The sequence below is a fragment of the Aristolochia californica genome, unplaced genomic scaffold (assembly GCF_029961685.1).
Source record: "Aristolochia californica isolate CCGP_79_NKW_82.1479 unplaced genomic scaffold, dmAriCali1.0.hap1 SCAF_6, whole genome shotgun sequence".
NCBI classification, from domain to species: domain Eukaryota; kingdom Viridiplantae; phylum Streptophyta; class Magnoliopsida; order Piperales; family Aristolochiaceae; genus Aristolochia; species Aristolochia californica.
Window position 1 is genome coordinate 413,243 of NW_027182257.1, and position 22,729 is coordinate 435,971.

Consider the following 22,729-nt stretch of genomic DNA (forward strand, 5'->3'; position numbering starts at 1 on the left):
TCACGTCAAGCCGAACATGTCAGCGTTAAATGCGATAACGTAGGATAGATACAGATTGATTACATTCCAAGTTACGAGTCTGCGCAGGCGTCGACTAGAGGGCGAAAGGTCCGTATGACTGTCCAACGAAGAAGACAATCCGGTCTTATAGCTTTCATTTACCGTCTTGAATTCGCTAGAATTTCTGAAGATTTCAATTTCTCAGCTCACGATCTGTTCTGCGTTTTTTCATGTTTTATTTTTTATTATTTTTTGCACCCGGAAGGCGGCAAGCACATGGATGATCGAGTTTTCGGCTTTTTTATGCCTTTGGTCTTTTCCACCAAAAACTTTTTCATGATCTCGTTATTGGATTTTGCGCGGTATTTCAGTAACAACAGGAAGAAGGTGAAGCTGAAGGATACACGCTGTTGAGTTGCATTCACCCGATGCGTTGAATCAGGCGAGCGTTAGCTGTTGGATATTGATTGGCATTTAATGGATCGCCTTGATGTTAATGTGCAGGACTGTTCTGTAATAAAGACAGACGAAGAAGAAGGTAAAGGATTAGCTGCGTTGCATTTACCTCAGGAGAGCGTAACTGTGGGATTTTGAAACTGCATTTAGTGGATCGCCTTAGATGTTCAATAGTTTGTGTGTCTGATCTAGGCAGAGCTATTTTGTAATGAATGCAGGGTGAAGAAGAAGGTAATGAATTCGTTTCGCATTCTTGTGCTGCATTTACCTGAAAGAGAATGAGGTGAATCAGGTCAGTATAACTCTCAGATCTCATAGTTCCTTGAATTCATTAATCTGTTCTGAAGTTAGTTGCTTATGAGCTTATTTGAAGGAGAACAGCAGGACTTAGAATCTTCATTTCCGTTTTTTAAGTTTCAGACTACCGATAATACATACATGACAAATGTTTGCGTTTCTGTTTTTTTTTCTCTAGATGCGAAACGAAATTGTGATTTATGACAAAAAAAGCTTTTCAATGACTTTGATGTCAAATTAAATTAAAAAACCCTAAATCTTAAACCTTACATTCTAAACTTTAAATATTAAACCCTAGGCATTAAAACATCTCTCCTTATTTGCTTTTTGGGAAGACGAGGACAGTCGCCATAGGAAATAGCTCCCGAATGCTGACCGCCATTTACCCCACTTATGGAAATTATCACTTCGCCTTCCTGATTCCTGACACGAGACAACATTGCGAAGCACTAGGACCTGGCAAAGCGCAATAAGAGAGGCAGGCCTACTGATGCTCTCTGTGCTTCAATCCGCCATGAAGACATCAACGTTCAAAGCAATGCCAGTGTCTTCGCGAAACTGCAGTGATGTAACTTGACTCTCTGTGACTCATCCCCATGAGTTTCCGCATATTGGACTGTTTGAGATTGACAGAAAATCCTGGATTTCAAATCAAGCGGACAGAGATGGGCTGTTTCGGGTAAAGGCATCTCTGATTTTTCTTCTTCGTTTTAGTTTTTACAGAGAACGGATTTTCTGTTTAAATTTTCAATAAATAACATGGTCAAATCCATGATCGAATTCACTTTGTGTTCTTTCCATTGCAGACTCATTCACTGCAACCCATCAGATCCCAGGGTCAGTGCCTTCTGAATTTTCCCAGACAATATGGAAGGCTTGAACTTGAAGTAAAGATTCTGTAATAAGGAGATAAGGTTTCGCTTTCAAGTCACTTTTATGTCATTCAACTTTGACCCAGTTGATTACGGACAAGAGGTAGTTCAGTAGGTTAACAAACAAAAGATGAAGTTAATCTGCCTTCAACCACTCAACCGGACAGACAAAAGAGGTAACCTGCGGAGTTGATTGAATCATGTAACGTATACTGAATCATCTCCAAGTCTTGTCTTCCTCAGAACTGCTACCGACGAGCCTGTCTTTTCTCCCTTTACCCAAATATTTCCACTCTTAAAAAAACCAGGTAGAATCAGGGTTTCAGATTAGGACTCAGAGACCGTATGGGAAATATAAAAATCAAGTTACATCAACTGGGTGGGTCTGGATGGATTCAATGGGAACAGAGCAGTTGAGTCTTTCCCTATAATCTGACTAACTCAGTTTAAAATCCAATCTAACTTATATATATATAACCTTAAGCCTAATTAGAAGCTCATCTATGTACTTCCCGATGGTTAGGATAAAATTTCCATTTAACTACAAGAATTATAAATATATGTACTAGGGGAAGACTTCAGCCCCAGATTATCATTTTGGTTGGTGGTTTATTCTGTGGAGAGGTGAACCTTGTGTTTTTTTTTAGCTAACGAGGACTTAGAAATTCTTGTTGGGTCGAGTCTCCCACGTCACAGAAGCTTGACTCAAAGCGAGTCTGGAAAGACTTGGTGCAGGTACTCAGGCTGAGTCCAACTCCAACAACCTGTCCACTTTTCACAAATCCGTGTCAACTAGACCTACCCACCGGTCTGCCCATGAGTCAGAATACCAGATCAGTAACTCGGTCTGGAGTCGGTAACTCACTGGGTCTTTACTGCGCATCGCCTTCAACGATTTGTCGAGAAAACAATAACAGGGTTGGAAACCTGAGTCTATTACGCCTTGGAGCAGGAGGACACTCGAGTCTGTGTTCCGAAGCATTTTGATTTCAAACGGGATCCGTCAGCGCGGCACAACAACCTCTATAGGAATTCTGTGCCGGGTTCCCAGCTCTTACTGCAGTGTGCCAATCGCGCATCTCGCTCGTTTTGATGGCGAGAACTCCACAATTTCCTTTTTTCTTATTAATTACCTTTCTTCTCGTAACGTTCTTTGCAGTTACTGCTTTAGGTAAATCTTCTCGCCCGATCTCGGTGAGTATTCTGGTCGCTTGTTCGATTAATTTATTCTTTTTTACTCCTTTTTTTTTTTTCGCTTATACTTCTTTCTAAAACTGGCAGGATGAAGAAATCAAAGAGAAGAAAGGCTCTTGCTATGCAGACATTGAAAGGTTGGTTAGCTAAAGGGATCAAATTTTTGGCCGGGAGTTATTATTGCTTTTTAAAATGTTCAATCTTTATGGATTCTGTTGTGGTTTGTGGCAATGAAGTGGACTTTGGGGATGGAAGTGCAAGTCGTCAGTCATAGAGAAAGAGAATTGCGCATTGCAATGCCTTTCTCCAGTCTGTTATGAGCTCATTTACGGAAGCGATCCCGTGAGTTATATTAAATTTTAAGGACTTACATAATATTCGCGTTATCTCCTTGACCAGGCAGAGATTTGAGATATTATTTATTTATTGCCTCAAAATGTTTTACTTTTTTAATTTTTTTATCCGTCAATTCTTTTCTCAGCTGGAAGAAGGTGAGAAAGATTACATTCGAGGCCAGGAGTACAAATATTGCATGCACAAGTAAGTGACACTACCCGAAGTTTCAGTCTTTCTAGTTAACTTCCAGAGAAATATGAAAAATTGAGCTTGCAAAATGAGCTTACACACTTGAGCTGCCATAAAATTTTCTGCCTTTTCACCTCCTGGTCTTATTCGAAGCTCATAAGAAATCGAGTGTGTGGGGAATCCTACTTAACCAGTCCATCCTTCTTTGGGAAAAAAAAAAAAAAAAGGCTCGCTCGATGTTGGCGGGAGTGTTGAGGAATTTATTCATACCGTAAGTTCATCTGGTAATGGTATCTCAAGTAATAAATAAAGCTTCACCAGTAAAAAAAACCCGAGAGCAAAAATATTTGGCACAACAAATGCAACAAAATGTGTTTGTTATGTAAAGTGCGTGCACTTAATTGTTGTCATTTGATCGGAAGATTTTATTGGTGCTAGACATTGGCCTACTGGATCCTTTATTCTCTTTCTTTAAAAAGCCTCTATTCTGTTTCTTGTACTTCCAAATGTTACTACCGTAGATATTATTTTGAGGTGTCCTTTGTCTGGTCAATTGACCTTTGATCACAAGAACCTGATGTTGGGAGGCGGTTTAGCAACTTCCAGATTTAAGACTTAAGAGCAACTACTATTTTAGCAACTACCCGTTTGAAACACGGGAAATGTACACTAGGTACCTCTTTCCAGCCTCTGAAATATAGGTGAAAGGCCACAATTGAGTTTTTCTTACCAAGCGTGGACTAGATAAAAGGATAGCTACTTTTAAAAACTTCAGCGGATGAGTACCATCTTCTTCTTTTTCTTTCTTTTGTGAATGGTGTGAGTATTAATAAAAAACACACCACAATACAATCAAATCAGGGGTCTTGATACAACAAGGGATCGGAGGTTGCAAGAGAGTCAGCAAAGGAGTTTGTTGATCTAGGGACGTAAGTCCAAGTACAAGTCAAAAGGGAAACAATATCAGAGATTTTCATGGAACACTGTCCAGTGGCTCCACCAACTAATCACAACCTTCAAGTCTCTTTCAATGAGAGAGGCCTGGAGAGATGAACCGAGAATATGATGAGGCCTTGGAGGACTGCAAGGAGCATAACTGACGTGGAGTTGGAGATTCCCATTGGGCCAGCATAGGAGAAGAGAGGGACTCTATCCAAGTTTGGGATGACACCGGCAAAGCCAGCCAACCCAGGGTTGTCAAAGATGCAACCATCGAAGTTGAGCTTGAGAACACCTGCAGGGGAGGGGGGCTGCCAAACTTCCATTGCAGGAGGCTGGGGAGGGGCAGACATTTGTACCACTGTTCGCCAGTTGAAACAGATGGGGACGTCCCTGAGGCAATTGAACTCTTTTCTGGTGCAGATCCAAGAGGATATTGGGTCCATGCTGATTTTTTTTTTAAACTTCCTCCACCCTTTGGGATTTGCAGTTAAATCTTATTTCTTTCTTTCCAAATACTCCAAGAGATGAGAGCGAGGCAGCTGGAGAGGAGAATTTTACCCAGCTTTGGGATGTTTATTCTCAACACAATGTGATTGGCGGAAGTGAGATCTTTGGGAATGCACAGGTGGATGCCAATTCGATTAAACTGATGGGATCAGACTTTCCATGCAAATGGGCACCAAAGGAGCAGGTGGTGTACGCATTCATCTTCTGCATTGCAGAACGGGCAAACGATGCAGAGGTTGAGATTGCCACGCTTTTGAAGTTTGTCAACCGTTAAGATTTTGTTGAGGGAAGTGGTCTAGAGGAAGAATTTCACCTTTGGTGGGGCAAACAATCTCCAAGCAATTGCAGTGCCAATGGGATTTGAATCAGTAGTCCAACCATTGTTGAACTGAATACCATCTTGTTGAACAGCTGACAGGATCATGTATATTGCTTAATTATCTATACAATGCAGAAGCGATTAAATGTAGCCTGAATACTGTTAGTTGCTCTATGGAGCTCACTTGGTTACATTTATGAACTGAAAATTTTCTGTCTGGTACAGTTATGAGAGTGTCAGGCCCTCCAGTAGGACACTGCCCCTCCAGAATTGCTGTAATGAACTTTCCAAAAGTATGCATATCTTTTGAGAGATGAGATAGGCTACCATGCTTGGATTTTATAGAGATGATATAAAAGAACAATCTTGAGGATGCAATAATGTGTGGCACTGTTTATTTCTTATCCGGTTCACCAGTGCATTTTGACCAGCAACATGAATGGTGTTCCTGGCTTGTGCTGAAAGTCTGAAAGAGTATGGAATATGATAGTAGGTTATTTGTGTTGCCGTAATAGGAACAAGTATCTCTTCATTCAATTTTAAATTGAAGATCAAGCTATCTAACATGGCTTACTCATTGCACTGATAATTAAACTAATTAGAGGAAATCAGGTTCAAGATTATAGAGGCCTAAAAACTGCTGAGTTACACAAAGGGGCTTTGCATCAATATGGTTCAACCTGTGGGTGATGACTCTGCAATTTGTATGAGATGGCTGCCTCTTCTTGGTGAGAGGGTGCTGCACAAAACATAATACTGAACCCTCCCCAAGTTGCCTTTGCTGCCGTCTTTGATAAGGAGTGATTTGTGTCTCTGTTCTAGTAGAGCTGGGGATGTAAACGTTGTCGACCAATAATTGTTGAAAGTCTGAAGTCTCTAACCAGAGTACTGTGAAGCTGATAGGGGAAAAACTTGGTTTAGCAATTAGATTCAAAACCTAACACATAGCTGCTTCTGCTTAATATTAATGGTACATTGAATCATGTTCAGTTCTTTGGCAAAATTATATCATTTAGTTCAACTTTTCAAAAAAATAAAAATCATCCCATTCAATGGTGGCAGTGTACTCCAGGAAAATAATGTTTCTGACTCTGATGTATTGAAATTATGTAGGATGCTATTTTACTATATTCTCGATTAATTTCTGCAACCATTTATCTCAGGCTGCAATGTGCTGTAACTTTATTCTGCAATAAGCTTCTTTGCAGTGCTTTTTCATTAACCTATTTTCTGTTGCAACTTTAGTTCCTGTGCAAGAGCATGCATAGAAGTAACAGAGTTATAAAAATAAAACCATATATGATTGTTGGTAACTTGATACACCCTTGGGCATGTTTTTACCGACAAAAAAACCAAGGAAATTCCTACTCATACCATGTGATCTTCATTCATGTTAGATGCGTATATGATGTATTTGTTTTCTTCATAAGAGTGCAGTTGGGTTGTGATATTTAGTGATTGAAGTACCTCTCTTAAACTCTATTATTTATCTTGTAGATAGGTGATAGATTTAGAACTTTAGTTTTCCCAAAAGTAAAAGAGAATGCAAATAAATTAAAATGTGGATCTTTGGTTACTTTCTGATTTGACCTTTTCCAAGTCTCCAAATTTAAAATTTCAGGTTTTCCTGAACATGCATCAGCATGAACTACAGCTTAAACGTTTCTGTTGGCTGCCCTTCTATGAACATTGCAATTTGAATGCATGTGAAGAAACTCTGCGTCTCTCTTTTAAGTTATTAATACTTCTTCCATCTCCCGTATCGGGATTAACAACACTATTTACATGTTTCTCTGTTTGTTCTTGATTTTATAGAATTTTTATATCATGTTTCTTTTGTTCATTTCAGGCTGTCATTAGGAGAGAGCCTCGAGGGAGTAAAAGGGTCTTTCGACTATTAGTGAGTACAAAGAAGTCACCACAGGAACAGTGTATTTCCCACTTCTTGTGTCTAAAGGTTGTAACTTTACTGCTTGGTCATTGCAGTTCTCTTCTTATAAATCTTTGTTTTAAGCACTTATAACCACAATTTCTGAAGATATGCAGCTGTCTCGTTGATACATGTTTACTTATTGAATTATGGGGTGGGTGCGTCTGAAAAGCTGAAATTACTGTTTCCTCTCAGAAAATTCCAAAATCATTTTCGTTCTTTCGATTTTTAAAAGACAAAGAGTCCTTGGGAGAGCAATAGTCTCTAATGGAATTTCCTTGCAGAACGGAACAAAATAAACGTAATAGAAGTCTACGATGAAACTGGAATACTCACAGTGACGCACTTGGAGTTTGTCGCTATAGAAGGAAGAGATGATGCGGAAGGAAGGAGAGACGGGAGGCTCGATACGAAGGAAAGCGATTTTACGCCCATTTGCAAGCTTCGTTTTTCCTTCGATTTCAACGAAGAAAATGAAATGCAGGGGACCCTCTTGTACGAAATAAATGAAGAAATAGCATTATCTTCCCTGAATAAATGAGCTTTGCCCTATTGGAGGGAGCGTCCTGCCCTTTTTCATGCAGCGTCGCACAATTCAAAGTCCTCGAAGGTGTTCTCTTTTCGGCATTTCGAGCTGCATGGGATAAAATTTTTTCTCTAGCTTCCTCTCTCTCTCTCTCTCTCTCCAAATGTTACTGTCTCCAGTCGTCAATCCTCGCTTAATGGCCGGAAGCTAGCCGTGGTTTCTTCAATTCTTTGAAACAATGTAATATGAAAGAGATTTTGTGATTAGTTCTTTGTAAAACAGTTCCAGTTTGATTGTGTATTTGTGTTGATCTGTTGCATTTGGCCTGCCGATCTACCTTCGTTTTGATTACCCTGGTTTAGACTTCGGTGTCTATGAGAGAAGAGTGCTTTCTGGAAAATGATTTACGTATCTTAAATTCTGATGATCGATTCTCTGTTCTCTGTTGTGTAACATCTCAGATGTCGAAGACCAGTCATTGTTACGGTATAGGATTTGCTTCGTTGAAGCAGAACAGAAACTGCAATTTTTTACCGAGAGCGGCTTCCGGGGGTGATAGCGCCACAGTCGGCGACGATGCAAAGTTTCCTGGTGACTACTTCGAGCTTCTTCAACAAGTAGGTGTGGCATTGAGTTGAATCAACTCAGCAGCAGCTCAAGTTTTCTTATTTCTCACCCGAGTTTCAGCCCCAAACCAAGCTCATTTTGGCTCGGTAGCTATTTTTTAACACTGTGTAAGAGGCGTTACAGGGCTGGACAGATCAGTTTTCCGATACTTTAACCTCTATATCCAATATAAGCCAGGGCAAAATCCAATATATATTTGTAACCAAACCAAGATTTAAACCCTAAACCCAAAATTAAGAAATTAATCCCTCCCCTCCCTCCTCTTCTCTTGTCCTCTTTGATCTGCACTGTCGTTTCATTTTCTCTTGTCCACGTTTTGGGGGTCGAGGTCGAGGTCGGTGTCGGTGGTACCCAGAAACCCATAAATATGATCCCTCCGTCTCCTTTCTTTATTCCTACCCTACTCAAGAGCTGTCACAGAAAAGGAAAAAGAAGGATAAACAAAGAGAGACGTTTTCAGTTGGCTCGATCCTAACTACCAGGCTTTGCCTGTTAAGTCACCTACACGTTTGCCTTTCTCTCGTTCATTTTCTTTATTCTCTGGGGCCCTTCTGTTCCTGTTTTCGGAATCGTAGCTTTCCTCAAAGTACACTCGAGGCGAGCTTGTCAGTAAATGGCAAAGTCGTTGTCGTCTTTTCTTGTTCCTGAAACAGTTAGGTAAGGAAGGTAATTTCATCAGATTCGGACGGGAATCAGGACGGTTCTCTGTTTTTTTTCTTCTCACTTTCTGGCAATTCGCAGTGGTGATCGGTAGTTCTGCGGCGAGTCTCGTCTTCTGAAGAGATTTTCCTGGATGATGGTTTCGATTCTGAATGGTTTGGTTTTGTTGAGATCTGCGGATGAATCAAAACTACGGAGAAGGAGAAGCAAAAACAGAATCAGAAATAAAGTTTCAGAGAATCATAATCAAATGAACCAGTCTCGTCGATGCAGGAATGATTTATCAGCTTCTTCTGTAGGGCAGTGTGGTCTGCATTTTGACCAGGCTTTTCCCGGGTTAAAAATTTAAAAGTCCAGTGATATTTTCTGAGCAGTGATTCTATCTCAGTAACAACTTGAAAGTTTTGCTTCCTTGAGAGGCCCCTTTTGTGAGAAGCGACATTAGAGTACTCATCCCTAATCTTCCATATTATTTTGAAAAATTAACAAGTAAAATTGTGTTTTAAAATATTTAATTAATTTCCTTACTTCTCAGGTGCTTCTCATGCGAAGAACTGTCATGGTGCCACCTGAACCGAAAAGTTAAAACCCAAAGAATTTTTTTATTTTTTGGGCTTTCGCGGTTTGTTGGTTAGCTGTGGCGCGGGGCCAGGAAGCATCGGAATCGAGTGATTCATTTTCGGTCGCTGAAGAGAAGAGGACACAGCGCGGGAGAGGGAGAGGAGAACTGCTCTGCCACAGGGAGACCCGTTCCTTTAGGGCAGACTCTATACGTGTCGACTGACGTGGAAGAGATTTTCGAAATCCGCTCAGTTGAAGCAGCCAAATCCAACTGAGGGTTTTGCTTCCCAATAAGTGCTAACCAGCCAAGTTCGATGAGAAGGAATGTGTTCCTTTTTTTATGCGTTACTCTTAGAGGAAGGTCTCATCTTCTCCGATTCGTTTGGTGGTTATCACCGAAGGAGAGGTGAGAGGGAAGGATCGGAACCATCGTAGTCACTTGGATGAGGTCCGTTTTTTGTCCTAATCTTTTGAATAGAGTTAATTTTTATATATTTTTTTGTTAGGGTATTGTTTGCGTTGATCGGGCGTGTTTGATGGTTCTCGTTTTTTTTGTGGAGGTTCTCAGATGATTGGTTTTATGGATGGCTTTTGATTGGCTTCTAGGGTTTTTGAATTGCTACGTTTAGTTGTTTACACGCCTTTTATTGCGTTCGTCCGTCGAAGGAGAATGTACTTGATGATCCGAATGGTTGGATTTAATGAGTTGTTTACTAGGAACGGGGAGAAGGACGAGCAATGCGGTGGAGGCTGTGTTTTGGTATTTGAGTGTCCGATTGATATACTGTGAAAATGCTGGTGGGGAAGGCGTATTGGTGAAGTTAAGTGTGTTGATTTTCTAACAAAAAACACTAGAGGTGGCAAAGCCGGGGAGTGTAGCCGCTGGTGAGCTATTGACAAAGTGACACTTGTGCAGAAGATATTCGGACGAAAAATCCGTTAATGTGTTTATGCAAGATAGTTAAGTGTGGTTTTGGGGAAGATTCTGATTGGTAATGGGAAGTAGGAAGTCTTCAGGGAAAATGACACAACTAGAAGCGCCAGAGTATGGGAAAGGCATAGACTATTGCAAGCTAAGTTTTGGAGTAAATCACTTTAATTTGGCAGACAAGGGGTTGACGAAGAAAAAATCTGGATCTCTGAGCTTGCGCGCAAGTCTTCCCTATACTGCAGCCTAGCAGAGAACTTGGTCTCAGTACATAGAAGAAAGTTAGATTCCTGAGATTATCCTGATTTTGTTGTGAACAGCATAAACTGTTTTAGGAGACGCTTGTACCATTCATGTTGCAATACTTGGAATGAGACTACATTACAAATTCCATTGAGGAACTTGTAATTGGAAATTAAGTCGAACGATAATATATTGAGTATTCTAATAAAGTGAATAAGAAGAAATGATAAATTATGAAATAGAGTCGGAAGTCCACAGGCTCACTATAGTCAACTATTAAATGAACTTACTTTTTAGAATCTCATGAGTATAGGTGGGTTATTGTTGATGTTTATGTTTTTGGATCATTTTTATTTAGTACTTCATTTAGTATTATTATCTGGCCTTCCTAAATTTTAAACTCAGATGAGATTGTGCATCTGTTGTGTGTTTATTTGTTGCCTTGCTTATCCTAGAATGAGGGAACCATTAAATTGTCATGTTTGTTTGCTTTTTAATTGACAATGTCTGATTTATCTGGTCTGAACTTGTATAATAATTCTCTGGACATTCTTATTATAAGTATCTTATCCTGGCATCTTTTTTTTTTTTTTGTTGGACTAGGTCACATTTGCTTCCTTCAGAATACTTTATTTCAAGTTCCACACTGACACTTAAAGATGAAATCAAAGACAGATAGGACAATACCAAGAAATCTCAGAGCAACGCACATTCAGGGGGAGGGACTGAATTGGGTGTTTGTTGCAGGAGGAGCCTTGTTGAGTACATTATCCATCGGTATTGGTTACAAAGTGAAGCAAATTTTGGATGCGAAAAAGCCAGTTGATAATGCTAGTCATGACTTGAAAGGTCCAATTAGAGTCTGACTTTTTTTGTCTGAATATCTTACTTTATTGTTAAATTTGGAATTGCTAGTCACCATTTTGTGTGCCAATTGTAATTTTGTAAATGCTTGTGACTATTGAGGTTGTCGCTAATATAGGAAATAGGAACCCTACTTCCAAAAGAAGGGCAGGTGCTTGCCCAATACATTCAAACGTTTATTGCTTTACACAGGATGAAGAAGGGTGTTACCATTGCTTATCGGGTATGGTGCTTACTTCATCCCTCAGTAATCATCCTGCTGTTGTTAGTTCACTTGTATACATTTCCCTTGACCTGGAGAGACATCAATCTAGCATAAGCTTTGTGTCTTGTTGAGTAAATTAATGATTTATGCTAGACTTCAAAAAAAGTAAAAAATCATTTCCATGCCAGTTGCACTGCAAGTAAAAAAAATACATTGGGTATCACAATCTGATTGGTGGCTTTTGTATTTGAGCATCCAATCACAGGTTCACTCATCATCCATGTGACAACTTTTACTTACAAAGGTGTAAGTTGAGGTTACATTTTCCATCAGAAAATGTACTAAATGTGTTGAACATGTCTCAGTCATAGGCAAGTGTGTGCCATCCTCTTCCTCACAATTTAAGTGACAGTTGAAAGTTTAGGGTCTGGTTCTCATAGGTGAGTGTGTCTCACTTGCTGTCTGAAATTCTTTCCCCATTTAAGAGCTCTTTTCTTTAGTTTGCTTTAGCTGATATCTTGTCTATTCATGTGTTGTATTTTTCCAATCTTTGTTTGTACTTTCCCTTTTCAGGAACCTTCTTTGTTACAAAAGTAGTAGTAGTCACTTTGATTTGTTCATTTTAGGTGCAAACTTGTATCTGCTATAATTTTCATTTTTGAGATATGAGGATACTTTTCCTTTTCCTAGTTGATTACAGGCATCTATTCATTGGATGTGCAAACTTTTGTCTGCTATTGTTTTCATCTGTGAGACATAAGGATAGTTTTCTTTTCCTCATTCTGAAAATGCATTTGATGAGATAAGATGTCTTGTGTTGCAATCGTCTTCGTCACATAGGAAAAAGAAGTTGGCCTGTTCCTCTGACCCAACCAAGCCCATATATTTGTCTTTGTGGAAAATCTGATGTGTTCCAAGCAAGAGACAATGTGTTTCATCCACTGGACTGAACCAGTTGAATGGATTTAGTAAGCAATAAATGACAGGAATCTAAAATGGATCATCCCTATCTGAGATAAAAAAAAATGCATTTATTTGTTTGTGTTGCCATTTAATTGCAGTCCGGAAATAACAATAGGAACTTTTGAGGAATTATAATTAAGTACTAGGCCATTGATACCATGTCAAGTAATAGAACTATTAATACCTTTAGTATGTCCGCTGAACCAATCTAGCTTAAAGGTGATCATAAAGAATTAAAGCTGAGTGACTTTGTCTTTATTATCTCTTGTGATTTGCAGATCAAGGATTGTTATATGTGGATGTGGAAGTTTCCCTACCAATTCAATTAATCTAGTTGTGCCACTGCAGTTTTATCTTCTGTTAGCAAATAATATTTAAACATCATTTCCTCTCTTTATTTTTCACTTCTTTGAGAGGAATTACATATTCTCTAATTGCTTATGAGAGGATATCAAATTTTATTTTATATCAAATAATTTTTGTTTTCAATATGTAGTTTGCTTTTGAGATTTTCTACTGTCACTACTTGACTTGTAAAGTACCTTTTGACACTAAGCTGGGACAGTTAAAACATGTTGAGTATTCCTGCTCTCTTCTAACCTTGCTCATCTTTGGTCAGGGATCTCAGAACGTATGGAGTCTAAGCAGCATCCCCGTAGCCCACTGTCGAAGGAAACAGATTTAGGACTTCCTCTCACAATTCCCCCACCAGAATCTAACAAGGACAGTGGCATGATATGGGGATCATCTCCTGAACGCCTTGAGCTCCCCCCTAAACCATTTCACCATTCAAACGGTTCTGACTCTCCATGTGTCTCTGAATCTGGTTCAGACATCTTCAGCAAGCGGGAAGTGATACACAAGCTTCGACAACAGCTTAAGAGAAGAGATGAAATGATATTGGAAATGCAAGCGCAGATTACAGATCTTCAAAATTCACTTAACACACATATATCCCAATCTGCTCATTTACAGTCTCAGCTTGATTCATCAAACCAGGAGCTTTTTGAGTCAGAGAGAGAAATCCAGAGACTTCGGAAGGTCATAGCTGACCACTGCGTGGGTGGAATAGACTCCCCTGGAAAGCCCGCATTGGCCAGAAACCAGCATGTTGAAGCTAGGAATGGACATGTGAATGGTTTTATTAATGGGGCAACTAATTTGGAGGTGCAATTTACTGGTGTTGAAAAGGTGACAGGTGATTCAAGTGGGTATGAGATGTTGAAAAAGGAAGTAGGGGATTTAAAGGAAGTTATTGAAGGTAAGGAGTTTTTGCTGCAGAGCTATAAGGAGCAACAGATGGAGCTCTGCTCAACAATCAAGGAGTTGCAGCTGAGACTAGGGGCTCAGGTGCCCAATATTTTGTAGAGTTTACTGATGATTTCTTTCTAGTATTTGTTGGTTTTAAGATACCACCCTCGACAAAGCCTGCTCTTTTCCTTTTTCTTTTTCAAGTCCAAATGTTTTATCATTGATTTTGTTGCGTTTCGTCTGGCAACTGCATGTGTAGAGAGGAGGAGCACTTGGAAGTATACGTGTGATGTCTGAAAATGGAGAAAGTGTACACCTAGTTATTGTACTTTCAGGGTTGATATTCTCTGATAAAGCGAGGGTGGCTAAGGTGAGAAGAAGCTTACGAAACTTCGAGAGACGCTGTCGCCCAGTTTCTTTGGTACTGTAACATATATTCTGGTTTATTTGTCAAATTTCACGTCATACTTTGTTTCGTTCAGTGAACACAATTTTGTTTTAGACTTGTGGTCGGGCTTTTCCTTCACACAGAGAACTACTAAAGCTTATAATGCAGGGAAAACTATATAACTGGCTGATTAAACTGAATTCAATCAAACTTGACCTGATATTTGGCATTGAATTGGATTCAATCAGATCTGACCTGGTTTTTTGTCACCGAATCCGTCACTGTGAGACCTGTACTCGAGTGAAAAACAAATTTAGTCCAGGTTCCTGGTTTATTTGCTAGATTAAACTTATTTAACAATTTTCAAGTCAGTTATTTCCGAAAATACAGCTAACTTAAAGGTCGAAGAGGTCTTTAGAAACACCTATCTGAGTAAAACACTAATCAAAAGGTACAGATGGCACAAACACGTATTATTACTCTGCAGAAAATATTTATTAGATGGCCCGAGAATGAAAACAAATTGACAGTCGTATTTCATCCCGGTTTCTTGCAAGTGATGATGGCAAATTTGATTAAATTCTTCTTGTAGCCTTCAATCATTAGTGGCATAACGAGAGCTCCCCTGATTGTTTTCCAGCCTGCGTTATCCAACAGTAGAAAGGATCAGTACATAGCAGACTAAAGCTAGCACTAATGGAAACGAGAAGAACATTTGAATTATTAAGCTTACCGGCTGTAAACAGCGATGTGAAGCCCTTCCATGTCAGAGCAGAACGGATAACTGCTGGCCAAAACGGTGCTACGTTATCGGACCAATCTGCTGACTTTATATCCTGTGACAGCACAGAAGTACACAGCAGTCATCTTGTGATCTCTTGTAAGGTCAACTAAGTGCAATGACAGTAAGCAGTCCAAAGGGTGAAAGATGGAACTTGGAAGATGTCGTAAGACAGATAGGATTTCATGAAATATAAAGCAAAGGATGTGAAAAATTCCAGTGTTTCCATATATCTGGAGAAAGAAGCAAACTTCATACTAATGATAGGCAAACATATTCATGTTAGAATATCAATTTTACCTCAAGGGAAAGGGATTGTGCAATTTTAACATAGTCTGCAGTGGAACACCAAGCAGGAAGATAATAAGCCTTGCAAATCCTGTCTAAGAGTTTCTTTTCTTCAGACTTCAAGGAGTCTTCAGATGGTGAGAGATCTCTGTGGCACCATGTTACTATTATGATTGTAGCCCCAGGGCTTGCTATACGAACAAGTTCACTCATGAACTGCAAAGAACAAGCAACAGATAAAACATACCAACTACACAAAATGCATGAATTAGAATGAATATAGTTGCACCAGCGAGGGGGAGAGAGTTTCCAACCTCTCTTGTGAACTGAGTTTCTGTTACATTGTTAATGGGATTACACAAGAATAACACAAAATACATAGAATGAGTTTCCTCCTTCACAAAGACAGTCTCAATTGCAGATGGAAAATGAGAAAACATAGAAAGACTGTAATAGGACTAGGAAGTCTTAAAGCAAAAGAACTTGACGGCAACCTATTCATTGAAGAGCCAGAAGAAACAAATGAACAGCAGCTGGAAAGGAATATAAGGGTTCAAAGGAGAGAAATACCTTCTCTTTATGGGGCATATGTTCTCCACTCTCCATGGACCAAACCAGGTCAAACTGCCCATCAGGGAAGGGTTGCTCCAGAGCATCTGCAACTTGGAAGGAAACCTGCTTCCATTCTTTCAAAAATGTTATAATTGAGACTTGAATGATGTGCATAAATGATGGGACATTGGGCAGGCAATCCCATTTTGATTCATTTAGATGCTATTATTGCTTGATATCCAAAAGAAATCAGTCATGTTGATGTTTTGTTAGATCCTCCCAAGGTGACTGATCAAAGTTATGGGATCTTAATTAGTAAGATTAGTCCTCTTTAAATCTACTGAACTCCCAGAAACACTTATGTTACTCTTTAACAACTAGAATGATATGTCTAGCAAATGCACAAAATAGAATGATGGGGCATTTGATCATCGATAGGTCATATTACACTAAAAGCCAATCTTATGCAAGCTGGGTTTAAAATGCATATTTCAAGTTCAAAGATTTGAAACATACTGATTCTATTGTTGAATTTAGTGATTTATACCGATGGCCATCAAAAGTTAAGCTGCCAGAACAAATAAAAATCATAGAGATTACAGGCTGCTATCACAGTTATTTAGCAGATAAACAATGATTTTAAAGCCTTGTACAAAAGACAAAAAGGGAAAATGAAAACAATATGAAGATCTGTTTATGGCAGGAAGCTCATATACCTGGCTTGCTAACCCCTGAGCAGCAGAAAGAGCTTCCGCTCTTTCAGCTTGGATGGGGCTCAACGTGATACCTTGGCATTTAGCCCCATATTTCTTGGCTAGATACCGAGAGCTACCTCCAATACCACACCCAACGTCAACAATATTTTTAGGCCACTTCAATGGATCTTCTGCATCACCAAAATGAATAAGGTCAATCCTTCAATTACCCATTTCAAAATTACCAAACAAAGTTAAAGAAAAATTCGAAAGAACCACAGAGAAATAAACCATTCCCTAACATGTTCATAATCAGACGGGATTTTCACTATTCTCTCCCGGAACAAAAATAAATTCCTGATGTCGTAACTGAAAAACTTTAAATGAAGCTCATTTGTTCATATCAATGTTCCCGTAATGTGATTAATGTAATAAGCGGTAGGTGAAACTAACATCCAACCCCTAATCCCGCATTCGAAACAAGCAGAAACGCGTCAGAAGATAGAGCTGATCAATAACCTATAGCAAACGCAATGAACTGAAGCAGTCGGAACAAAAGAAAGCCAAAAGCGAGAAAAAAGCATGATAGCTGCATCATGACACTCCATCGAAAAATGGGGGAAAGTTTCTACAGTCCTCGCAGAATTGGAAGAAAATTATTTTCCTGTAGCAACAGAAGTTCATGAACTGTAGCAATAGAAGGAAAAGAAAGCAAAAAGCAAGAAAGAAACAAAAACAACAGATGCTCCACCACATTCTCCTTTCCAAATAACACACAAAAAGCTACAGTCCCCGATGAAATGGAAAAAAAAAAAAGATAAGTTTTCCTGAAGGAATCCAGGTTAAACTAGCTTGCAACCACAGAATTAAGATTACATAGATTCAGAATTAGGATAAGAAGATTGGTTTTCGGGTTTAAAAAATAGAAGTTCTAGTTTAGTTAAGAGTTCTGATTCTGTAAGCCATTGTTTGAGTTGTAATCTTTCTTTTAAAGAACGAAGAAAATGGCAGAGCACAGTTGTGATCAGATGCAGAAAAAAATTGAGGTCTTTTGCTTTTCATCTCGTTCCTTCTTCTCTGTTTCAATTTTTAAACCAAACATTTCACGAGTAAATAGCCACTCCCGGATTCCGCAATTCGTCGAGATAAACTACGTTCGTATCTCTTCTTTTAATACCCAATGGTTCACGTTTGGTAAAAACATCAAACAAGATAACCACTCCAGAATTAATTCAACAAGAAACCTGAGACTCCGGCGAATACGAGTGCCTCCTCGATCATTCGAATCTGAGCCGACCGATGGTCAGAAACGGAAGCCTGCACGTTCGGTTCGTAGAACCCATGGTGCATATGATCCCCCCACACGTTCTCCCACACTCCCGACGACTCGTCGTAGAACTCCGCGATCCCCTCCCTCAGATTCGCGGCCCCCGGCGCCATCACAAGCGGGGCCACTCCCCTACTGCCGCCGCGCGCTAATCTCGCACAACGCCTGTCCGGCAGCCTCCTCTCTAGTTTCAGAGGCCCGCGTCTCTGTTGGAGATAAGGAAATTCGTAGGCGTTAAGGAGGCGACTGACCATTGGGGAAGAAAGCAGCAGCTCCCACAACTGCAGCTACGCGTCAGTACTGACCAGTCTCGTAGTGAGGAATAAGGCCACGAAACGAGGCCTATTGATGGGCGGCGGACGGCGGGCGGGGTGGCTTTTCTGAGTTTAAATACTAAACTGCCCTTGTTTCCTCGAGATTCCTCGACAACAACCATATCTAACGTACGTCGACAAGTGTTAAATTCTATAAAAAAGAAAGAGGCCACCCCGACGAGCTGTACACATAAATTTCTATATTTAGAAAAATATTAATTCCATTATATTTATATTATTATTATTATTATTATTATTTTATTTAAGTATTAAAAATAACTTTCAAACAGGACACCTGAACCAAAAATGCTGCTACTTTCTTTCTCTGTATCTTCTGGTTTTCTTTCATGTGGCTGCTCCAAAACAACCATTCTCAAATATCTTTTTGAAGATCATAGAATAGAGAGAAAATAATTTAATGAAGCAGGGACTTAAATTTACAAACAGAATGGTGTTTACAAAGGCTCTTCCTTTCTTTTGCTTTCTTTCCTGAAATCAAGAGAACAATTACAATTTGCACTGCTACATCTTCATAGCATGCACCACAGAAAATTTCTAAAAAAAAATTGAGATTTAATAACAAATTGAAAACATAAAACAGATGAATCTAAACCATGTTTCTCTTGAAGGAAATTCTTATTCCAATCTTAGAATCAACAAAGAAAAGGGTTGACAATAGCATGGATAAACTTTTGAGTTTTACAGGGATGCAGAACTGATTGGCATTTAGATTTCTCACAATCAGAATCAGGTACCAACCCATGAATCCTCTCCAGAATCACATCTTTAAGATTGAAACAGGAGACAATTCCCCTTACCCAGAGTGCCAAGCCATTAGTTTTAATGAAACTTAGGAGAAATTTACATTCTCTTTTCTATTTCAACAACCAAGCTAGCAAATAGATGACTGAACATTGATCAGAAAGCTTAATACTTTCCACAAATAGAGACCTTTTAGCAGAGAATTTTTTACACCCCACCAGATCCAGCACTGCTAGTACACTACCAAGAAAATTAATTCCCAAAATCAGCTACATATAATCAAAACAACTCTCAGAAGTCGAAACTACTTTTCTTCTGAACCATCCACTGCATCAATAACTAATAGAATAAATGCACCTCACAGGTCCAACTGATAAGAGAATTTTACATGGAAAACTAAGAACATATGAAACAATACACGTAATGGAACTGTTGGACAAGATATACCAGTCCTGAGCTTCAAATCCCTATACAATTTAATCATGAGAATATGGACCTTAACAAAGATACAACAAAGAATTGAACAGACAAAAATATAGAGAGGTCACCCATCAACTTACGAGGGAACAATTTTCCCAGTATCTGCTAGTATCTACTTGGTCATCTGATCCTCCTTTGACTCCTTTATGTACTCCTTCATTTCATTCATCCAAAGATGTGCAAAATCACAGTTCTTCCATGCTTCAAACCATGGCCCTCCACTGGTGTAGTGAATAGCCTTTGGGGTGGAGGTTGGGTCACTCTCATCAACCTTGTTGTGACCGACCAAGAAATTCCAGACAAATGGGATGGCGCCAATTTCATGATCCTCAAGCCACATGAACCTATGAAGAAATGCACCTGTCTGAGAGTTGACCAAATCAGGTGTCAAAACTTTGTTCTTTGGATGACCACAGTTATATAAAACCATGGATGACCAGTTCTTCCTTGGATAAACGGTTTGTACTGCGCCATCCATCTTGGTGGTCTCCTTTGGCTTGTAATCGTGTTGGACACACATAATTGCATACTTATCATCTACAAGGTCTGTAAGCTCTTTAATGTCAACTGTGTAAAGAAAATCACAGTCCACAAACATTGCCCAACCATCAAAATTCGCAAGGTAAGGAGTCAAGAATCGACTGAAGGAGAATTCTGTGCTCTCGGTGGTACCCCTCTCACGCCAGTAAAGACCTTTGTTCCTCAACTCAGACTGTTTGATTGGATGAATTTCCACCGGAACGGTTGCCCGCTTCAGAAGAGAGTAACGGCAGACCTCATAGGCAAGATCTTCGCGAGGATCATAGCCTATGAATATTTTGAACACTTTTGCATTTCCATTGCTCAAATTTGTCTCAGAATATCCGTTTGGTACGTGTTCAGAGACTGAATCGGCGCAGATAAGGCCATTCCCACTCGAGTCTTCAACCATGATGGATGACATTCAAAATGCAAGATCCGCTCTGCTAGTGTAGCCGCCGAAACAAGACCAGTAGACCCAGATCTGCCAACAAGAACCAAACCGAAACAATTAGACAATCTCCAAAATTTCCTCAAACAGGAAGTCATTTACGAAGCTATCTTCGATCCAAATTCCAGAAAAGCAAAAAACAAGAAAACAGAGACTCAATTCCGTTAGAGGAAACCATTACAGATCCGGAAACAAGCATTATCTTCCCAACAAACATGCCGGAAACGAAAAAAATAAACACATCCATATCATCGGAGAGTCACGTCCTCCAAAATCAAGAAAGCCTAACCAAGCCCTTCAGCAACCCAACTTTAAGAAACCACAGATCCTACCAGCCCTTTGCGAGCCGATGCCGACAATCCGTACCTATAAAACGAACAACGACGACAGGATCTAGGGCTTGGAGAAACCACACCATTCGAAATTCCCACAAGGGTGTTTTGGCTCTTTTTCCACCGGTGGACGGAGGTGGCACTAATGGAAGGGGAGGCGAGGCCCCGCGCTTAAATAGCGGAAAACCGGAAGGGGCGATGGGATAATCGTGGGAAAGTTCGAAATTAAGTGCGGGTATTTTTTAACCATTTTCCGGCGGCGAGGATTTTGCGGGGGAGAACGCAAGTCCGCCCACCGGCAGTCGTCGCCGGTCAGATCCTAGCCGCTGAGGTGGGGCCGATGAAAGCGTGTCCCGCCGGCTTCGATGGAGGATTGGAGACCGTTCATTTGCGTTTGTGAGTGGGGCCATCAGTCTGGAGCGCGTGGATTTCGAACACTGGAGAGTGACAATCTCTTGCAGAACCGTAGGGCAGAGGTGGGAAACAGGGAAAGACGGCTAACAGACTGGAAGGCAGAGCTGAACCGTAGGTTTCAGCAAATCCATGCACCGGCCAGCGAGGCATCCGGCTTCACGTAATCGGAAAGAAGCGACATTACATGACCTTTCCTTAGACCTGACATTGTCTGCTTCGTCACGTTCTCTTCGTCCAACAGTGACGGAGGAGGGAGGAGGGAGGAGGGAGGAGGGAGAAGGCAGGCGAAGAGCAGGTTTACGTCCCGATGTACGTAAGGCGAGTTGTCGGTCGGAGTGAGTCATGATATGTCACTTTTCCGTGTCAGGAAATCAGTCGATAGTACATAACTAACGCCTACCAGATCTTACCCGTGAAGCAGTTCTTAGCTGTGATTTATGATATATGGCGCCCTTGTTTGTCCTGACCAACATGAATTTGCAGGTTCTGCCGATACAATTTCTTGAGGAAGACCCATCAGAAAGGGACAGGCTATGTCTGGTTTGTCCTCGTATGATCAGGAAATTCACAGCGAGACAGTCGCCTGAAAAAACTGTTGATTCTTGCAGGTTTGATGCACGGCCTGCTGTCAGAATTTCATCACGGAGAGAAATCTCGTACAGAGTTGAATCAATGATGGGACCATTCAGCTTCTATGAGTTTCATAGCTGAAAATGTACTTATTAACGGAAAGTTGTCATGGGCAGTGCAGGATAGAATTTTTTGGGGAGTTGATTACACTGTTTGGTAAGAGAAAGGTTATAACTCCCTTGTAAAAGGAAATAAGTCTTAAAAAATGTACCTCGTTTACAAGAACACCTAGATACAAGTTTTGCTTCAACAGAAATTGTGGCAGAAATGAGTTTTTTTTAAATAGGGGTTTTTTAGTATATTATCTAATTTTTTAAAAATAATAACATAAATACTTATTAGTCAACTGCTGCACTTGCGTACAATCAAAGGTGACACATAAACTTTGACCACTTATGAGGTACCATATTACCTTACCACATTAGTTATCGTGGTGTTATTGGACACATCATCTATAAGCTATGGCATTCAGGTGCTGATGTGGCATAGTGACATAGTATTATGTAAACGGTCAAAGTTTATATGTCACCTTTGATTGCATAATATATTTGAATTGGATATTTGTTAAAATAAATTCAAAAGTTAGTTATTTGTGTTATTATTTTACAAAAAAAAAAAGATAATATATTATTATTCCCTTTTATATAGATAAATGATGTTTATGATTTTCTCCTTCTGCTCGGATGATCGTGGGATTTCATTGCAGAGATTTTTATTGCTTCTAATGTGGGTTTATATATATGTAATTGCAGTCGCCGTAAGAGTGTTTTGCTGATTTGTGTAATTACATAAACCGGTCCCCATTTTTAGCTCTTGTCGTGCGATCTCCGGGCTCCCAAGGCAATGCGGGGCTTCTTTCTGTTCACCAGCTTAACACCACCTCGTCTATGGAGGTTTTGCCACCGACCCAGTTTTTTGCTCTTCCC

General features: G+C 39.9%; 4 protein-coding genes across 10 annotated transcripts; 2 read left to right on the forward strand and 2 right to left on the reverse strand.

Moving 5' to 3' along the window:
• The first annotated feature begins 371 nt into the window (after positions 1–371).
• Positions 372–7,149, forward strand: LOC137934787 (uncharacterized). 3 transcript variants are annotated; one of them, XM_068779315.1, is made up of 8 exons: positions 372–538; positions 675–748; positions 1,089–1,432; positions 1,560–2,819; positions 2,907–2,956; positions 3,056–3,161; positions 3,301–3,359; positions 6,962–7,149. In XM_068779315.1, exons 4-8 carry the CDS (start codon positions 2,718–2,720, stop codon positions 7,011–7,013), a joined length of 369 nt encoding a protein of 122 aa, XP_068635416.1. In that variant the 5' UTR covers positions 372–538; positions 675–748; positions 1,089–1,432; positions 1,560–2,717; the 3' UTR covers positions 7,014–7,149. The 3 variants fall into 3 exon arrangements, with proteins under 3 accessions (XP_068635416.1, XP_068635415.1, XP_068635417.1); XM_068779314.1 differs by lacking the exon at positions 372–538 and having other exon boundaries at positions 622–748; XM_068779316.1 differs by lacking the exons at positions 372–538; positions 675–748 and having other exon boundaries at positions 1,052–1,432.
• Positions 7,150–9,557: 2,408 nt separating this feature from the next.
• On the forward strand, positions 9,558–14,432 carry LOC137934559 (uncharacterized). 4 transcript variants are annotated; one of them, XM_068778977.1, is made up of 4 exons: positions 9,558–9,864; positions 11,191–11,436; positions 11,570–11,674; positions 13,239–14,432. In XM_068778977.1, exons 2-4 carry the CDS (start codon positions 11,247–11,249, stop codon positions 13,985–13,987), a joined length of 1,044 nt encoding a protein of 347 aa, XP_068635078.1. In that variant the 5' UTR covers positions 9,558–9,864; positions 11,191–11,246; the 3' UTR covers positions 13,988–14,432. The 4 variants fall into 4 exon arrangements, with proteins under 4 accessions (XP_068635078.1, XP_068635079.1, XP_068635080.1 ...); XM_068778978.1 differs by having other exon boundaries at positions 13,248–14,432; XM_068778979.1 differs by lacking the exon at positions 11,570–11,674.
• Positions 14,433–14,559: 127 nt separating this feature from the next.
• On the reverse strand, positions 14,560–18,232 carry LOC137933949 (gamma-tocopherol methyltransferase, chloroplastic). Its single transcript, XM_068778089.1, has 6 exons — positions 17,819–18,232; positions 16,596–16,765; positions 15,898–16,002; positions 15,340–15,543; positions 14,992–15,094; positions 14,560–14,899 (listed from the first exon to the last, which is right to left on the reverse strand). The coding sequence occupies exons 1-6, from the start codon at positions 18,153–18,155 to the stop codon at positions 14,796–14,798; spliced, it is 1,023 nt and encodes a 340-aa protein (XP_068634190.1). The 5' UTR covers positions 18,156–18,232; the 3' UTR covers positions 14,560–14,795.
• Positions 18,233–19,305: 1,073 nt separating this feature from the next.
• LOC137934695 (protein CDI-like) lies at positions 19,306–21,445 on the reverse strand. Of its 2 annotated transcripts, none has more exons than XM_068779183.1 (2): positions 21,007–21,445; positions 19,306–20,460 (listed from the first exon to the last, which is right to left on the reverse strand). In XM_068779183.1, exon 2 carries the CDS (start codon positions 20,398–20,400, stop codon positions 19,570–19,572), a length of 831 nt encoding a protein of 276 aa, XP_068635284.1. In that variant the 5' UTR covers positions 20,401–20,460; positions 21,007–21,445; the 3' UTR covers positions 19,306–19,569. The 2 variants fall into 2 exon arrangements, with proteins under 2 accessions (XP_068635284.1, XP_068635283.1); XM_068779182.1 differs by having other exon boundaries at positions 20,794–21,445.
• Between the last annotated feature and the right edge of the window lie 1,284 nt (positions 21,446–22,729).

Bases quoted from the DNA above. Each gene is read 5' to 3' on its own strand.
- LOC137934787 (XM_068779315.1), top strand. From the start codon at position 2,718: ATGGCGAGAACTCCACAATTTCCTTTTTTCTTATTAATTACCTTTCTT. The intron at 2,820-2,906 runs GTGAGTATTCTG...TAAAACTGGCAG, and splicing joins AATCTTCTCGCCCGATCTCG to GATGAAGAAATCAAAGAGAA. The intron at 2,957-3,055 runs GTTGGTTAGCTA...GTGGCAATGAAG, and splicing joins TGCTATGCAGACATTGAAAG to TGGACTTTGGGGATGGAAGT.
- LOC137934559 (XM_068778977.1), top strand. From the start codon at position 11,247: ATGAAATCAAAGACAGATAGGACAATACCAAGAAATCTCAGAGCAACG. The intron at 11,437-11,569 runs GTCCAATTAGAG...TCGCTAATATAG, and splicing joins TGCTAGTCATGACTTGAAAG to GAAATAGGAACCCTACTTCC. The intron at 11,675-13,238 runs GTATGGTGCTTA...ATCTTTGGTCAG, and splicing joins GTGTTACCATTGCTTATCGG to GGATCTCAGAACGTATGGAG.
- LOC137933949 (XM_068778089.1), bottom strand. From the start codon at position 18,155: ATGGTCAGTCGCCTCCTTAACGCCTACGAATTTCCTTATCTCCAACAG. The intron at 15,544-15,897 runs GTATTTCTCTCC...TGTTCTTTGCAG, and splicing joins ATATGCCCCATAAAGAGAAG to TTCATGAGTGAACTTGTTCG. The intron at 14,900-14,991 runs GTAAGCTTAATA...TGGATAACGCAG, and splicing joins CACATCGCTGTTTACAGCCG to GCTGGAAAACAATCAGGGGA.
- LOC137934695 (XM_068779183.1), bottom strand. From the start codon at position 20,400: ATGTCATCCATCATGGTTGAAGACTCGAGTGGGAATGGCCTTATCTGC.